At 37.3% G+C, this 19,557-nt stretch overlaps 3 protein-coding genes across 3 annotated transcripts in view; 1 reads left to right on the top strand and 2 right to left on the bottom strand.

The window, feature by feature from the left end:
* Positions 1-8,904: 8,904 nt before the first annotated feature.
* LOC141292817 (claudin-like protein ZF-A89) lies at positions 8,905-11,803 on the bottom strand. The gene is made up of 2 exons (XM_073824881.1): positions 11,295-11,803; positions 8,905-9,463 (listed from the first exon to the last, which is right to left on the bottom strand). The coding sequence occupies exons 1-2, from the start codon at positions 11,801-11,803 to the stop codon at positions 8,905-8,907; spliced, it is 1,068 nt and encodes a 355-aa protein (XP_073680982.1).
* Positions 11,804-13,951: 2,148 nt separating this feature from the next.
* Positions 13,952-14,833, top strand: cldn29 (claudin 29). The gene has a single exon (XM_073824883.1). The coding sequence runs from the start codon at positions 13,960-13,962 to the stop codon at positions 14,590-14,592; it is 633 nt and encodes a 210-aa protein (XP_073680984.1). The 5' UTR covers positions 13,952-13,959; the 3' UTR covers positions 14,593-14,833.
* A 1,271-nt stretch (positions 14,834-16,104) lies between these two features.
* LOC141292816 (claudin-4-like) overlaps positions 16,105-19,557 on the bottom strand; it is a 4,566-nt gene continuing 1,113 nt past the window's right edge. Inside the window, exon 2 of the mRNA XM_073824880.1 lies at positions 16,105-16,727. Coding sequence (XP_073680981.1) covers positions 16,105-16,727 — 623 coding nt within the window. The remainder of the gene's footprint in view (positions 16,728-19,557) is intronic.

Raw genomic sequence — 19,557 nt, forward strand, 5'->3', positions numbered from 1 at the left:
AAAAAGTATCTCAAAACAAAACTGTTTACTGGAGCCTTTCCTTGACTTTATAGTTGTATTTATTGTTGTATTTCCTATTTTATTGTTGTATTTTCTGTGAATGCATACATGCATCTCTCTGTAATGTACTTTCTAAACACTGTTTTAAAAGGTGCTATAAATAAAGATTTAACTAATCAGACTTCCATGACTGACCAATGAAACTGAAATTAGAGCCTACACTCTAAATCTAATTGGCTGAGAGTGAACTGCACCTGGAATTATTTTGATAATCAAAGATGGATCTTTATTTTTAATTTTTTCAGTTTAATCATATTTAGCAGTGTTAATCAAATGTAGCCTATAGGCCTATGCTAGGAATTGGCTGCTTGGATGATTTGTACATATCATTAACCTCTGTCCAGTTGTATAGTCAAGCAAAGACTTCATATAAAAGGTTAGTGTTGTGTCATTAATTCAGATACTTCAACTGAATTTTCATTGCAATAAATGTTTAAAAGTAACAATTCATATCAAATTAACATTAAATTACTAACTGTTACAAGATATAACAAATGCTCTGCTAGTATCGCTGCTGTTTGGACATTTATTTAGATTTTTTTTTTTTTTTTTTTAGTGTTTGCTTTTATTTCTGAATTTTTTTATTTATTTTTTTAACGAAAACACTTCATATTACCAAAAAATTCAATTGCACTCTCCTCTAAAACAGTGAGTTACATTTATATGACAGTTACAGATAATTGCATTGTCTGCAAATGCATTTCTAATAACATAATTCACGTATATGTTATGAGAAATACATTAGTATTTATACATAATATTTCACGTAGCACTTTCATCAGAGGAAATCTGATTGGTTAATAGATTTTGACAATGTTTAATCCAGGACGGAAAATACTTCATATATATATACTGCATGAGCACAGAGAGATTTGCCAGTGTGCAGAACAATGTTTGAGCGCGCACAGACACACACTTTGCTCAAGGGGACAGACACGTTTTAAGTGCGTGCACTCTCTCTAAGCGAGAGCTGCGAATATCTGTGAGCACGCGTCCGGTTTTGTGCGAGACCAAAGGAAATCCGCGTGAGAGCAGAGAGATTCGTGCTCGCATATGATAATATGCTTTCGCGCTACAATAATGCGCTCTCGACATTTGTCATTAAAATAACGCCATAAGCCCAGGCTCTTGCTGGGCCACTCAAAGACATTAACAGAGTTGTCTATAAGCCACTCTTGCTGTGTGCTTAGGGTCATTGCCCTGTTGGAAGTCTGAAGTTCTGAATGCTCTGGAGTGTGTTTCATTAAGGCTATCTCTATATTTTGGTGCACTGAGCTTTTCTATTACTGTGACGAGTCCCTCAGTCCCTGACACTGAAAAACAGCCACACATCATGAGGCTGCTAAACAGCACACTTTTGGGATGGAACTCTGCAAGTAATGAGCAGTGCCTGGTTTCCTTCAAACATGATTCTTGGAATTCAAGGGACTGAGGTTCACCAAACCAGAGAATCTTGTTTCTCACAGTCTGAGGGTCCTTTAGGGCTTTTTTGACAATTCTAAGTGCATTCCCAGCAAACACGTGACGTCAGAGAGACGTTCAAATAATGTCTGTATAGCGTCTGTCGGTGCAGAACCACTTTTAGAAGTCTACTGGACATGCAAATCTGGTTCAGTGTCTAAAAGTTTAACGGGGACATTTTTTGTACGTCTGTAGACGTGCAAATCTGGTTCATAATCTGACGTCTAACTGGGACTTTTTTTGTAGGTCTGTGGACGTGCAAATCTGGTTCAGTATCTGACGTCTAACTGGGACTTTTTTTGTAGGTCTGTGGACGTGCAAATCTGGTTCAGTATCTGACGTCTAACGGGGACATTTTTTGTACGTCTGTGGACGTGCAAATCTGATTCAGTATCTGACGTCTAACGGGGACATTTTTTGTACGTCTGTAGACGTGCAAATCTGGTTCAAAATCTGACGTCTAAATGGAGACATTTTTTGTAGGTCTGTGGACGTGCAAATCTGGTTCAGTATCTGACGTCTAACTGGGACTTTTTTTGTACGTCTGTGGACATGCAAATCTGGTTCAGTAGCTGACGTCTAACTGGGACTTTTTTTGTAGGTCTGTGAACGTGCAAATCTGGTTCAGTATCTGACGTCTAACTGGGACTTTTTTTGTACGTCTGTAGACGTGCAAATCTGGTTCAGTATCTGACGTCTAACGGGGACATTTTTTGTACGTCTGTGGACGTGCAAATCTGGTTCAAAATCTGACGTCTAAATGGAGACATTTTTTGTACGTCTGTGGACGTGCAAATCTGATTCAGTATCTGATGTCTAACTGGGACTTTTTTTGTAGGTCTGTGGACGTGCAAATCTGGTTCAGTATCTGACGTCTAACTGGGACTTTTTTTGTATGTCTGTGGCCGTGCAAATCTGGTTCAGTAGCTGACGTCTAACTGGGACTTTTTTTGTAGGTCTGTGGACGTGCAAATCTGGTTCAGTATCTGACGTCTAACTGGGACTTTTTTTGTACGTCTGTAGACGTGCAAATCTGGTTCAGTATCAGACGTCTAACGGGGACATTTTTTGTACGTCTGTGGACGTGCAAATCTGATTCAGTATCTGACGTCTAACGGGGACATTTTTTGTACGTCTGTGGACGTGCAAATCTGGTTCAGTATCTGACGTCTAACTGGGACTTTTTTTGTATGTCTGTGGACGTGCAAATCTGATTCAGTATCTGACGTCTAACTGGGACTTTTTTTGTAGGTCTGTGGACGTGCAAATCTGGTTCAGTATCTGACGTCTAACGGGGACATTTTTTGTACATCTGTGGACATGCACATCTGGTTCAGTATCTTAACGTCTAACAGATTCCTGGGCACCACCATGAAGTGGGACATTCACATTACCTCCATTGTGAAAATGGCCCAGCTAAGGTTGTACTTCCTTCGCCAGCTGAGGAAGCTCAACCTGCCCCACTGATCTACGCTGCAGTCACCGAATGTGCACTCATAACTACCTCAGCTACCAAATCAGACCTTAGGAGATTGCAGTGCAGTCCGGACTGCTGAGCAAATCACAGGTACGACCCTCCCACTCTCCAAGAACTATACTAATCCAGAGTGAGTAAAAGGGGTGGCAAAATCACTCTGGACCCCTCGCACCCAGCACACTCCCTATTCAAACTGTTGCTGGGCTCTGAGCACCAGAACGGCCGAGCACAGGAACATTTTTTTCCTTCAGGCAATAAATCTCTTGAACAGTATAGACAACACTTTATTACAGTGTATATGACACATTATTTACATTTTCCATGCTTTTGTACTTAATATATTGTGTATTATTCTGTTTTTTTTTTCTATTTTGCTTTAAATATTTTTGTATATATTTTAATGCACTTATTTTTATATTTTTTTTTATTATCTGTATCACATCTTGTCACTTTCATTCTGTTTGTGGAAGCATCTGTCACCAAAACATATTCATCATATGTGTAAACATACCTGGCAGTTTACTTCTGTTACTAGCCTAAATGTCAACACCCTTTATTAATTCCCACCTGATTATTCCCAAAATTGTGCAATCCTATGCAATTATTTATGTAAGACCCGGATTATAGAAGACATGAACCAAGCAGAAGTGTTATGCTGCAAGATGTAGATGTAGCATACGATAACAGAGGGACGGTGTTACAAGTAGAAAGAGTGTAAAGATGATTTAATAAGTCCAATGGAACAAAACAGGTTAATCAAACAATATACATCAACAGAAAAACCACATAAAAATGACAACAAGATTCACAACTCTAACCGACCAATAACTGAACAAACAGACAGACTTAAATAGTGGAGGATAATAGAGATCAGGTGCGGGACAAATGAACTGGGGATTGCAAACAGGTGTGGGGCAAATCAAAGATGGTGGGAAGCCATACAAAGGATCGTGGGAGATGAAGTTCAATTAAAAGTCCAGAGGGAAAACAGGGCAAACAAACAGGGGAACGAACAAACGTGTTACAGTAGGCCAAATGACCCTGGTATGATTTACAAGACACACTCTGGAAGTGGTCTAATCTTAAGATCTGTTTTATTTATCAATATTCCTCTGTCATATGTGACCCTGGACCACAAAACCAGTCATAAGGTTAAATTTTACAAAACTGAGATGTATACAACATATGAAAGCTTAATAAATAAGCTTTCTATTGATGTATGGTTTGTTAGGATAGGACAATATTTGGCCGAGATACATCTATTTGAAAATCTGGAATCTGAGGGTGCAAAAAATCAAAATGCTGAGAAAATCACCTTTAAAGTTGTCCAAATTATGTTCTTAACTATGCATATTACTAATCAAAAATTACATTTTGATATATTTACAGTAGGAATTTTACAAAAAATCTTAATGGAACATGATCTTTACTTAATTTCCTAATGAATTTTGGCATAAAAGAAAAATCAATAATTTTGACCCATACTATGTATTTTTGGATATTGCTACAAATATACCCCAGCGACTTAAGACTGGTTTTGTGGTCCAGGGTCACATATATCAGTGAAGCCAGTTAGAGTCTAATGTTTTCTAACATGACAGGAATATTAACCCCTCTCTTTAAAGGTGTTGCAACTTGCAAGAATTGGAGGGAAAGAAGTGAGGGATTGTGTCCACAAAGTTCTTGACAGGTATTTGCAACAGTATCCCAACACACAGAACTTGACAATCCTGTTACATTTCTTCTCACAGTTTGCCATTTTTTGTGGTGAAGAAATAAAATATATTTATACTTTAAGTGTGGGTAACCAAACAGTTGCTGGTCCACATTGACAAAAAAAAAATTTTGGAAAAAAAAAACAAAAAAAAAAAACTAAGGAAATCACTAAGGACCAGCAACTGTTTGATTACCTACATTCTTCAAAATAACCGTCATGTTCAGAAGAAGAAATAAACTCATTTCAAACTATTTAAGACGAAAAACTATGAGAATCGTATAATTTTTGGGTGAACTATCCATTTAATGTTAATTTAAATGGTGCATTTGTTTTTTAGGCTCTTTACCAACCAGTTGATGGCAAAATTCAATATGAAGGGGAAGGGAAAGAAGCAGAATCTTCCTCTGGAGACGACTAAAACTTATCCATGTCATTTTAACACCAACTCACTCATATAAGATTTTCCTGTGATTTTTCTGTGAGTAAAGTTACATATAAAGGTCTGTACAGGTCTGTTATATAGAATGATTAACTTTGGTCAGCGAAAAAAATGGAACATTAGAGACAAGTCTAAAAATCTGTGAGTTATTGAGAGAAATTGGATGTTGTGCCAGCCTCCTTCTATTGCTATTTTGCAGTATTTGCATTCTGCATAGTGCTTCCTTTTTATTTGATTTCTTGACGGGAGAGATTTTAACAGATCTTAATGTTTTCACATAAAAATACTAACTGAACATTCATACTGCAGTGTAATGTACACTGGTTTTCTTTACGTTTGTAATTTTTGTTTTCGTTCTACTCTTGCAGCTGCAGTCATGACATGGAACAAAGAAGTTACAGAGGCGACAATAAAGCATCATGCCTCAGAACATCTCAAACATGCCCCGGGGAGGAATGGAGATGGATGGCACACAGGGGTGGACACTATCTAAGGACTGTTGCATGACTTTACAGTCCCTCCCCTCCCCCCCATGTCAGACCAATTTTTTTAAATGAACTATTAGTTTAATTTAATATTATAATTTAGTTCTCTCAGCTTGTGTGTTTTTTTTTTGTTTGTTTTTTGTTTTTTCTGAAGAACTTAAGTTTCCTCTTGTCTTAAGTAATCTCATGTCATTTGTTTATTTCTGTGTTTCTTTAATTAGATTTGATGGAAAATAACTGAGGACTTTTGTATGAGTACTGTAAGGCATTTTTGTTTATTTCCAGTGTAGTGGACTTTGAGTTTAGCTATTATAATGTATTTATATCAGCTTGTAAATATGTTAATATTTTGCTGAAAAACTCATTAGACATTAAGTACTCTCTTGTCATTTTAAACTAATGATGTGGCTTGGTCAGCAATAAAAACATGTTTAAAAAGACATCTTATGAATGTTCACTTTTTATGTTTTTTGGACGTCATTATTGCACACTTAAAAGACGTCTAAAACAGACGTCACAAAAACTTTCATTCTGGCTTCTCAGTGGACATCTTCTGAACGTTCTATATTTATGTCACTTGGACGTCATTCCTGCACACTTAAAAGACGTCTAAAACAGACGTCGCAAAAACTTTCATTCTGGCTTCTCATGGACGTCTTCTGAACGTTCAATATTCATGTCACTTGGACGTCATTCCTGCACACTTAAAAGACGTCTAAAACAGACGTCACAAAAACTTTCATTCTGGCTTCTCAGTGGACATCTTCTGAACGTTCAATATTCATGTCACTTGGACGTCATTCCTGCACACTTAAAAGACGTCTAAAACAGACGTCACAAAAACTTTCATTCTGGCTTCTCAGTGGACATCTTCTGAACGTTCTATATTTATGTCACTTGGACGTCATTCCTGCACACTTAAAAGACGTCTAAAACAGACGTCGCAAAAACTTTCATTCTGGCTTCTCATGGACGTCTTCTGAACGTTCAATATTCATGTCACTTGGACGTCATTCCTGCACACTTAAAAGATGTCTAAAACAGACGTCGCAAAAACTTTCATTCTGGCTTCTCAGTGGACGTCTTCTGAATGTTCAATATTCATGTCACTTGGACGTCATTCCTGCACACTTAAAAGATGTCTAAAACAGACGTCGCAAAAACTTTCATTCTGGCTTCTCAGTGGACGTCTTCTGAACGTTCAATATTCATGTCACTTGGACGTCATTCCTACACACTTAAAAGACGTCTAAAACAGACGTCGCAAAAACTTTCATTCTGGCTTCTCAGTGGACGTCTTCTGAACGTTCAATATTCATGTCACTTGGACGTCATTCCTGCACACTTAAAAGACGTTTAAAACAGACGTCGCAAAAACTTTCATTCTGGCTTCTCAGTGGACGTCTTCTGAACGTTCAATATTCATGTCACTTGGACGTCATTCCTGCACACTTAAAAGACGTTTAAAACAGACGTCGCAAAAACTTTCATTCTGGCTTCTCAGTGGACGTCTTCTGAACGTTCAATATTCATGTCACTTGGACGTCATTCCTGCACACTTAAAAGACGTCTTAAACAGACGTCGCAAAAACTTTCATTCTGGCTTCTCAGTGGACATCTTCTGAACGTTCTATATTTATGTCACTTGGACGTCATTCCTGCACACTTAAAAGACGTCTAAAACAGACGTCGCAAAAACTTTCATTCTGGCTTCTCAGTGGACGTCTTCTGAACGTTCAATATTCATGTCACTTGGACGTCATTCCTACACACTTAAAAGACGTCTAAAACAGACGTCGCAAAAACTTTCATTCTGGCTTCTCAGTGGACGTCTTCTGAATGTTCAATATTCATGTCACTTGGACGTCATTCCTGCACACTTAAAAGACGTCTAAAACAGACGTCGCAATGACTTTCATTCTGGCTTCTCAGTGGACGTCTTCTGAACGTTCTATATTTATGTCACTTGGACGTCATTATTGCACACTTAAAAGACGTCTAAAACAGACGTCGCAAAAACTTTCATTCTGGCTTCTCAGTGGACGTCTTCTGAACGTATGGCAAAGACGTCAAAATTACGTCTTTTGGACGTCTCTGTGTTTGGTGGGTTCATGCGTCTTCACTGAGAAGAGGATTGAGTCTTGCCACACCACCATAAAGCCCAGATCGTTGGAGTGTTGCAGTGATGTTTGTCCTTCTGTACATTTCTCCCATCCGCACATATGATCATGGAGCTCAACTAGAGTGTCCATAAGGGTCTTGGTCACCACTCTAGGCAAGGCCCTTCTCCATCAATTGCTCAGTTTAGCCAGGAGGACAGCTCTAGAAAGGTGGTTGTTTTAAACTTCTTCCATTATGGGTAACAGAGACTACATGCTGCTGTAAACCTGCAATGCAGCAGATTTTTTTTTTTCTGAACTCTTACCTAGATGTGTGGCTTGATGCACTCTTCCCTCTGAGCTCTAAAGGCAGTTTTTTTGTTTGTTTGTTTTTTTACCACAGGGCCTGGTTTTTGTTCTAATATGCATTTTCAACTTTTAGATGTTTTATTAAGATGTGTGTGCCTTTCCAAATCATACCCATTCAATTAAATTTGCCACAGGTTAAACCCAACTTGAAGTGTAGTAACATATACAAGAAATATGAATGCTCCTGAGTCCTGAGCTAAATTTCAACTGCCCCAGAAATTTTTTTCGTTTTTTTATTTGTAAAATTTTTTTAAAAATCTGTTTTTTGCTTTGACATTATGGTGTATGTAGTGTTGATTGATGTGGAGGAAAAAAGTCATTTAAAACAGTTTAACATAAGACAGCAACATAACAAAATGTGAAAAAAAAAAGAAAGGGGTATGAATACTTTCGCAAGGCACTCTATATAACAGCTAGTGTGTTTTTTGCATTCACTCTCATGCTCTTTTGTGGTCTCTACATTGGAAAAAGTAGTACACAAATTGAAACATTCACGTAAAAAGAGATAAAGAATTATATAGTATTTATTTGACATTTTCCCATTTTGGTCACATTCATATGAATAAAGATCAAAAATCAAAACTTTACTTGTGATAAATCTAATGAAACTTAAATCTAAAAAGATTTATAATGACAAAACTAATTTTATAAACATATATAACACAGCTCTATCTGAACAAATGATTGAACACTAACTGGTTGACATAACTGAAGGTTAATGTATTTTGAACATAAAACAGTCCTGAATAATCCAGGCACGTCACTTGAGAGTCACTTGAGTCTTAACCAAGCACATGTCAACATCGGTTGGAGTATGTGCTGATGAGCAGTCCACCACCTGCAATCAGCAGAACACCAGCTACCCATCCGACATAGACGGAGGCTCCCAGCTCTCCTTTTCTTCCCGCTATTGCTTGAGGATTATAGAAGTCCACGATGATAACATATGCTGACCAGCTGACAGCAATGAGGCACATTACACCTGCAACTATAAAAACTGCACCACCTGCTATTCCAGTGTTGGCCTTTTTAAGCCGCTCTTCTCTGTAAAAGTTGGTGCACTCGGCTCCAACAACATACAGTCCAATGGCGACCACACCGACACCGATAGAGGCACAGATCAAACCTCGAGCTGCTTGGAGACCTTGAGTCAGAGCCAAGATGGAGTCATACGCTTTGCACTGCATGTGACCGGTGCTCTGCAGGACGCAGTTCATCCACAAGCCCTCCCAGAAAACCTGTGCTGTTATGATGTTTGATCCCACGAAGGCTGTCACTTTCCACATAGGCAATGCACACACCAGGATAATACCACATAGGCCCAACAGAGCCAGACATACAGCCAAGATTTGTCGTCTCCTCATCGTTTACAGAACAAAAGCGATTCATCTGAAATAAAAGGAAGGATAAACGTTGTAGTTGTAAGAGCGAATGACTATTGACAGAGTGAATGCTCTTCCTTGTTGTGCCTCAGGTATTGGTATTTGAACAAAGAGAAAGCAAAGCAAGGGGAGGTGACCTGGATAGAGTTTCCTGCTCGACTTGATTCTTCTACTCAGTAGGATGGATTCATGGAAAAACTACACACTTCAATGCCTTTAAGCAAAAGGTAACCTAAATTGTAAACTTTTATGAATTTTGTAGCCTAAATGCAATCACCATAAACAAACCTCACAATGGTCAATATCACCACTATTAAGCCTCCACCAACTCTTTCTTGATTTAAACTAATGTTTTGCCTGAAGGTTTGAGTTAGAATAGTTTGCAAACAACAAACTCTATACTCTCATTTAACCACTAGTTAGCAACTGCCTTTTTCAAGACTTGTAAGCTTAACACTCACACACACACACAAGGGGGTATAAATGTCATAGAATAAAAAACGATAAAAAGCGGTAGTTCACTCAAAACTGAAAATTCTGTCTTTATTTACCGTTGTCGTTCCAAAACTGTACCCTGATCACCAAATTCCAAAAGTTCTCACCTCTTTTTTCCCCCGGCTCTTAATGCATTGTGTGTCCTTCTGAAGCATCAGTGAGTGTTTGAACCTTTTGTAATAGTTGCATATGAGTCCCTCAGTTGTCCTCAAGATGGATCTCAAAAAGGTTCAGATAGACAAAAATGCTGAAAAACCAAAGAATTTGTGGGACCTGAAGGATTTTTCTGAAGAACAGCAGGCAGTTCAACTTTTCAGGACAAACAAGGGACTCATGAACAACTACCACTTAAAAAAAAGCTGTGGATCATTCAGTTAACAACATAGTATTAATAATCAAGTGTATGCAAACTTTTGAAAGGGGTCATTTTCATAAATGACTATCATTTTCTCTTGTGGACTAGATGTAAACTTTGTGTGAAATATCTTATTCAGTTTGGTACTAAATAAAAAAAAAACATGCATTTTGTATGATCCTCTTATTTTTGTAAAAAATAAAATCTGCAAGATGTAAAACTTTTGACTACTAAATTTCTTTAGGACAGATAACTTGTTACAAAAAGGTAGACTCATCCAATTTGAACCTAAAAAGAAATATTACCCCTTTGCTAACTGACATGTTAACATATTGGCTAGTTTTGCACAACTGGCCCCTGCATAAGAGCCATATCTGATAAGATTTTGCAAATGTTATCTAAAGCGGAGCTTCTCATTTCATGTCTCTTATGGTCTACTTTCCTGGAGAGTTAAGCTCCAACTTTAAAAATAAGTTCCAGCCCACTAACAGTTGTCCACTGTATGGAACCAGACCACACAACCAGAAGTTCAGTGGTAAAACTGTTTGCACTACAAACTTGTGCTTAAAAGAAAATGAAATTTTACAACTAAAAATAGCATGACGCCAATGAGACAGGAAGCCAGACCCATAAAAACTACAATTGGCTGCACCTACTCTTACAGAAAGAAAGCATGGATAAAATCTGAAGCTACAGAAAAAGGAGTCACTTAGACAAAAGTAAAAAACAAACATGAATTTATTAAGTTAAAAATAGTCATGCAAGACCAGAAAAGTAAAAAGTAAATCTCTTCCTTCACAAACAGGAGAATTCATTTCAGTCCAGAAAGTCGGAGTCTCACACATAGGCTCCTGGGGCAGACCTCGGAGCGGAGTACTTCACGGAATACCCGCGACCGTCACTCTTTGGGCACTGGCAACAGAGAAGCGCGCCCCCGATGATCAGCAGACCAGACGCGCCCCAGCCGATGAAAAGCGATGCTCCCAGCTCCCGCTTCTGAGCCTCGGACAGAATGGGGTTGTAGAAATCTCTGATGACGGTGTGTGCGCACCAGCAGACCGGGATCAGGCACAGAACGCCACCCACCAGGAAGAACACGCCAGCCGCGACTCCCACTTTAGCCTTCGCGTCCCGGTCGTCAATGCAGTTGGTGCACTTGCCTCCAGCGACGGCCAGAAGAACACCGAGGAAGGTCACGAGGATGGAGATGATAACCAGAGCTCGAGCGGCCTGGAGGTCTTGTGGTAGTCCCAGCATGGAGTCGTAGACCTTGCACTGCATCTGTCCCGTGCTCTGCTGCACGCAGTTCATCCAGAGGCCTTCCCAGAAGATCTGTGCGGTCACGATGTTGGTGCCAATGAAGGCCGTCACTTTCCACATGGGGAGCGCGCAGATAATAATCTCACCCAACCAGCCGATGACCGCCAGGACAGTAGCCAAAATCTGAAGCCCAGCAGATGCCATTGTGTTTTCGTTAGCGTGCAAAGTAGTAGACTCTATCGTAACAATGTCCGATACAATTATTTATAGTGGCTTTTAGAGGTGTGGTTTGTAATTAATGTGATTTGATGCAGGTGGTCAGGATTTCATGCTCCTAATTAATTTCAGACAAAATAACCACGTCCACATTAATTGTTTCGTAATGTTGTCCCAATCACTTTTTGAAAGCCATTAAAAGGCGCAGTGAAAATGCATTTCAAGTTACAGATTATTTGTTATTTAATTTAATCACATAAAACATTTAATACATTTGCACAGGCCAGAACACCAGGGGCTTGCTATACACTCACAAATTAGGGTTTACAATAAATATTTGCAAATATAAAATATATATATAAAATTTTTATAAATGAATGCATTTTAACAAACCACAACATAAAACACACTTAAGTCAAAGTGACAGGTTAGTTGAGTTTTATGAATCATTTTCTAAGTGAAATTTATTTTTAATAAATTCATGAAGTTGTGGCAATTCTGTTTTTGCTTTATCATTATGATGCATGGAGTGTAGATTGCTGTGGAAAAAAAGTAATTTAAAACAGATTAATATAAGGCAGCAACATAAAACGTGAAAAATAAGGGGTATAAATACTTTCGCAAGGCACTGTATTTTGCTGATTATTGCTGCTAAAAATTGTTAATTATTTCATGATTTGGGCTGTACTAATCAGTCAGACCAGAAAAAAACAATTGGAAAGCTATAGACTGCCAAAAGTTATAACAAATTAAGGAGAAGAGTGCAAAAACTGTCTGAGGAACAAAATGCGTTTGGTTGACCAAACTGAACCTGGATTTCCAAGGCAAGAATCTTGACAACATTTGTGTTTGTTCTTATAATTTCTGGTCAGAGAGATGAAATATTAGGTTAATATCTTAATTAACACTGGCCACACGTATCTTTACTACCTATTAACATTAATTAGTCAAAATATTGTAAGTGAATTTACTAAAAGGCTTCAAGGATATTGCATTCTCATTATTGCGAGATTTTTCTCAGTGTCCATGGTTTGGCTGTGGTCCAAACAAATTCTTATAGTTGATATATCTTGATAATTAAAGTGAAATTGTATTATCAAAGAAAATGTATTATTACCACAAATGTTTTTTTATCATAATATGTCTGCCTTTGGAGTGAAAAAGCAGAACAGTAACAGATTTTTGCTTTTTATTTATTTTGTTATGCTTGCACAAAACGGCAGAAACTTTTTTATTACCACCCCCATGAACTACAGTCAGCATTTTTTGCCCTAATAAGGTTATTTATCTTTTCCAAGTGTTGGCTTGTTTACCACAGCATCAACGGTGTCAGATGAGACATCAACTGTGTGAAGACAACACAGAAAAAGTCAAGGTAATCATATCAAGATATTTATTTCTTTTTTTTTTTATTGTGCATCATTTTCAACCAAGCTACTTTTGTCAGATAATGCAAAATGTGTGAAAATATAATTTAGCTTTGTGCATTTAGAATACATGCTTATTGTGAAATTAGCCTTATCAAAACAAACAAGTTTGACATTTAAAAAAAATATATTTACTTACATTTTCCAAAAAGAATGTAATCAAACAAAATACATAATATTAACATGTTTGTGACTAATAAAATAAGAATAAAACCATCTTTTGTGTGTTTTAGGCCTGCTGTAAACTTTGTTAGACAAATTTAGTGAACTAGTTAGAATGTGAAATGTTAAAGTTAATGTTAACACTTTAGTGGGATTACAAAAACATTGAAACATAATTTGTAACAATATACATTAAGTAGGCTACTATAACAGAAACAAACATAAGTTTAAAAACTTACAAGCTTACAAAAATTAAAACAAAAACAGGAAAAAACATGCAGACATAAAAGTTTGTATCATGCCATGCGTAAATATTTAAAGGTTGTAAGGTGTTTTAGGAGAGCTGACTAAAAGAGACCCAAATACAGAAGAAAAAAAAACTTAAACAAGCCAGGCAGATGAACCATGTTCAAGACCACATCCCTTTTTTGCTTCTCAAGTCCAGTTGGTTTGTGCAAATCCCCAAATCCCACCCCAACAAGTTGGGGGGTCCGCATATAAACTCCCTCTCAGACAATAAAAAAATTTAAACGGGGTGAAGGGACGAGAAGAACCATGGCATCTATGGGGCTGCAGATTTTAGGAGTTGCCCTGTCCTTTATTGGGATGCTGGGGTGTATCATAACCTGTGTCCTCCCTATGTGGAGGGTTACAGCTTTCATCGGCAACAACATCGTGACAGCGCAGATCATTTGGGAGGGACTGTGGATGGTCTGTGTGGTTCAGAGCACGGGGCACATGCAGTGCAAAGTGTACGATTCATTACTCGCACTGTCCCCGGACCTGCAAGCCGCCCGCGCTTTGCTCGTCCTCTCCATCGTGCTCTCAGTCTTCGGCATTCTCCTGGCGGTCGTAGGAGGGAAATGCACCACCTGCATCGATAACAAAACCTCCAAGGCAAAAGTTGTCATATCTGCAGGGGTGTTTTTCATCATTAGTGGACTGCTGTGTCTCTCGCCCGTCTGCTGGTCGGCGCACACCATTATCCGTGATTTCTACAACCCGCTTTTGCCGGACTCGCAGAGACGGGAGCTCGGGGCGTCGCTGTACACTGGCTGGGGCGCCGCGGGGCTGCTGTTCATCGGGGGCGCGATACTGTGCTGCCAGTGCCCGCAGAAAGACGAACGAGCATTCGCCCCCAAATACCCGGCACCGAAATCAAACGCATCGGAAAAAGAATATGTATGAAGAACATTTAAAAGTACATCAGAACTTTTACATTTTTTTTTCTAAGTTTTCTATATTGAACATAAAATATAACATTTTGACTATATGAACTATTAATCCAGTGGTTTAAATATAACCTACATGAATGTACGTTTAGACACATTTAATATCGAACCGTTTTCCTGCTAATAAAAATAAGTGATTAAATAATCACTACATTTAAATAATGGTCATGTCACGCTTTTTTTTTTTTTTTTTTTTTGTCTGTTGTTGTTAGAATGCAGTATTTATATCACAAATGCAGTATTAATAAAACAAAAATGACATACCATCTTTTCAATAACTAACAAGTTTTCAGTTTCTTCTATTTTGTTCATCTTAGTGGTGCACGGAATATGAAAAGTTTGAAATTTACGGGGTAAAAACAATTGTGGTAATTTGGCATTAAGTTTTATTTAAAAAAAATAATAATTAAACATTATAGCAATATAGAAAATTTTAATTGTTTAAAAACTATTTTAAAGTTATGTGGCACAGCAAGGAAGAATGCAAATTTATCAAATGAATATGAATTATCAAAGTTTTTGATTATTTAATAAATGTGTGTGTACTGTATATGTATGTATATATATATATATATATATATATATATATATATATATATATATATATATAGGCTATATGAACACACGCATACAGTATATATTGAAAAGTATTTACATGTATATATTAATGTTCATATAATATATATTATATAGAAATATTATATTTAATATACAAACATAACGTGTGTGTGTGTGTGTGTGTGTGTGTGTGTGTGTGTGTGTGTGTGTGTGTGTGTGTGTGTGTGTGTGTGTGTGTGTGTAATAATTTTTTTTTCCCTGGGAAAATTTTTGAAAATGCTTTCTTGTCAATATTCTGACATTAAATAATCATTTAAAACATTTATGTAGCCAAGATAAACATACCAATTACCACCACCACAGCGCCATATTTTAAAAAGATTTTTAAAAATTCTCCTTTTTATAATAAAATTTTAAAAACACTCATTTGTCACATTTCTACTTTTGTTTTTCCTGTTCAGAATGCACATTCCTGTTTAAAACAGATGCAGCAAAGCCTTGTAATTAATGTTTGTGCTTGTTTGATTTTGCACAGTAGTTGGAATGCAAAGAGTTTCTCCTTGGCGACGATAATAACTTATCCTTTGTATGCATGTACAAAAGCAGCGGCACAAAACAGCAGCTGTGGAATGGTCAACAGAGGAGTGTTCACTCAGTGTTAAGTGTGTGTGTGAAAAAAACAGTTTCCAGTGCTAACATCTGTATTTGGAAATGCTCATGATCAATCACACACACAATCACAAACATGATTTTATTTAGATCACATTTTTATTGTAAACAAACAGTTGTGAGCTTTAATCAGCTTTCATTTAGTCATTTTCAATTAACCAATGACAAAGTCATGATAAGTTGCGTGATAGTCTTTTTCAGTCATTTTGCACAGTACTTGCCGCATATCTAAAGGTTATTCTCACACATAATCCATTGCTGGGATCACAGATCTGGCAGGGCCGTATTTGGCTGCCACGTAGGGTCTATAGTCATTGGACGGACAGTTCCAACAAAGAAGTCCACCACCCAGCAACAAAAGGCCTCCAGATCCCCAGCCTATGTACAGACAGGCTCCCAGCTCCCTCCGCTGGGCTGCTGTTACTAAAGGGTTGTAGAAGTCCCTGATAAGAGTGTGTGCAGACCAGCAAACGGGTATCAAGATGAGAAAACCAGCAATAATTAAAACCACCCCTGATACGATGCACGCTCTAGCTTTGGCCGCTTCGTCCTCCAAGCAGTTGGTGCACTTTCCTCCAATCACAGCCATCAGGAATCCAAAGACGCCCACCATGATGGAGATGATAACCATGGCTCTGGAAGCTTGCAGGTCTTGCGATAGAGCCAACATGGAGTCATATACTTTACACTGCATCTGTCCGGTGCTCTGAACCACACAGCTCATCCACAGACCCTCCCAGATGATTTGTGCCGTGACTATGTTCGCTCCAACAAAGGCCGTGACCCTCCACATTGGCATGCCGCAGATGATGATGGTCCCCAACCAGCCTATCATAGCAAGCATGATGCCCAGGATCTGTATGCCTTGAGATGCCATTGTTGCTGGACACTGGTAACTCTGGGGTTGAGCAAAACGTCTGAGAGGTTTTAATTGTCAGGGTTTTATAGTTCTCAAACCTAGGGCGGAGTTCTAGCATAAAAAGAAGCAAAAAGAAAACCAGACATCTGATATTCTTTGACTATTGTTTGTAGTGTATGAAGAGGTAGATAACTTGAGACACCTTCTGGCAGTACAAATGAATTTGAAAAAAAAGGAAGAAAAAAGCACTAAACTGTATACAGTTGAAGTTGAAAGTTTACATAAACCATGCAGAATCTGCAAAGTGGTAATTATTTTAGCAAAGCAAGCCGGATCATTCAAAATGCATGTTATTTTTTTTTATTTAGTAGTCTCTTGTTTGTCCTGAACAGTTAAACTGCCTGCTGTTCTTCAGAAAAATCTGTCAGGTCCCACAAAGTCTTGTGTGTATTTGAACCCTTTCCAACAAAGATTGTATGATTTTAAGATCCATCTTTTCACACTGAGGACAACTGAGGGACTCATGCAACATGATGCATAAGGATTAATTTATTTTGTCTTCTGGGAAACTTGTAAGTATACTGTAGCTTCTGAAGGGCAGTACTAAATGAAAAAATTAAGGCAAAATAAGAAAAATGTACACATCTTCATTTTGTTCAAAAGTTTACACCCCTTAATGTGTTTCTTTCTGAAGTATCAGTGAGTGTTTGAACCTTCTCTGATAGTTGTCCTCAGTGTGAAAATGTGGATCTCAAACTCATAGTCTTTGTTGAAATGGGTCCAAATACACACACAAAAAAAGAATTTGTGGGCCCTGTTCAGAACAAACAAGGGACTCATGAACTATCACTAAACAAAAAACACAGATGTGGATCATTCAGGTAACAACACAGTATTAAGAATCATGTGTGTAAACTTTTGAACGGGGTCATTTTTATAGATTTAACTATTATTTTCTCTTGTGGACTAAATGTAAACTTCCTTTATGTGAAATAACGTATCTTATTTTGTTAAAATAATTAACATTTTGCAGATTTTGCAAGGTGCATGTAAACCTTTGACTTCAACTGTATGTGTACTGATGAAATACCTTCACATATGGTATTTTGCATTATTTTTTCAAAATGGAGTAATTTCAGTTGAAGAAAATCAACAGGTAATGCATTCTAGAAAATTAAGTGTTGATATAAATGCAAATTTAAAGGAATAGTTCACCCAAAAAAAATTTTTTTTATTAATTACTCACCCTCATGTCTATCCAAACCTGCAACCCTTTTTCATCTTTGGAACACAAATTAAGATATTTTTGATTAAATCTGAGAGCTTTCTGCACTTGCATAGACAGCAATGCAACTAAAATGTCCAAGGCCCGAAAAGGTAGGGACATTGTTAAAATAGTCCATGTGACATCAGTTGTTCAACCATAATGTTATGAAGCTACGAAAATACTTTTTGTGCAAAAAAAAAAATCGATGTTAGAACGCCGCCTCCTGCTCATAAAAATGCTGTTTTGTGTTGAAGACTTTTTCTTTGCACACAAAAGTACTCTCGTAGATTCATAACATTAAGGTTCAACCACTGATGTGACTATTTTAACAATGTTCTTACTACCTTTCTGGGCCTTGAACATGTTAGTTGCGGGGTCTATGCAGGGTCAGAAAGCTCTCAGATTTCATCAAAAAAAATTAATTTGTGTTCCAAAGATGAACAAAGGTTTTACAGGTTTGGAACGACATGAAGGTGAGTAATTAATTATATAATTTTCATTTTTTTGTAAACTATTCCTATAAATTACTTCCCAGAATGCATTACATATGTTGATTTTCTTTATCTCAAATTAAAACAATAATGCAAAATACCATATTAATGTGAAAATATTTCACCAGTACACATACAGTTGAAGTCAAAAGTTTACATACACCTTGCAGAATCAGCCAAATATCAATTATTTTAGCAAAATAAGTGGGATGATACAAAATACATGTTATTTTTTATTTAGTACTAACCTGGGTAAGATATTTCACATAAAGGACATTTATATACAGTCCACAAGAGAAAATAATAGCTGAATTTATAAAAATGACCCCATTCAAAAGTTCACATACACTCACACAAGCTCTTGTGTAAGGGGAAAATAATTCATTTAATAATTTGAATAATTAATTCAAAGTTTGACAAACATTGCTTTTTTGTGCTTTGGCTCGTATAAATTTGTATGATCTAATGCGTACGTTGTCATACAAATCTTGCACCATATTTTTAGAGGTGGACCTTTATATTTAATTTTTTTTTGGGGGGGGGGTTAGGGTTAGGTTTTTTGAGGTGCAAATTCACACCAAATCAGCACCTCATAAAATAATAATGTTTTTTAATAAGATTGACCATTTTCAATTCAATGTAATTCTGCTTTCTCACATTCAAATTTGACTTGTAATAATGGATCCTGTTTGCTACCGCAATTCAAATTTAAATTCTGAATGGTGCACAACCCCAGTTGCTATTGACTTTCATAATTAAACTTGTTTTGTTGGAAGAAAAACAAACAAAAATAAACGATTCATAATTAGTCTAATCACTAGCAGTTCTATGTAAACACAAGCCAAACCTCAGATCATGTTTAGCCATGTCTTACTATTATACGCAAAGGCTCTGAGAAAGAACCTGAAAAACCACACCTGTTCTGGATTTGCTGTTTGACAACTCCCTCTAAGAATGTTTTGTACACTGGAACTCTTTTGAAATCTTTTAAGTGCCACAGGGTGGGTGACACATGGAGGGCTGCAATTTGACACCCATGTTAACGCCCTTGCAAATGCATTTACAGATACTCCAACA

This window comes from Garra rufa, chromosome 19, assembly GCF_049309525.1.
Source record: "Garra rufa chromosome 19, GarRuf1.0, whole genome shotgun sequence".
NCBI classification, from domain to species: Eukaryota; Metazoa; Chordata; class Actinopteri; order Cypriniformes; family Cyprinidae; genus Garra; species Garra rufa.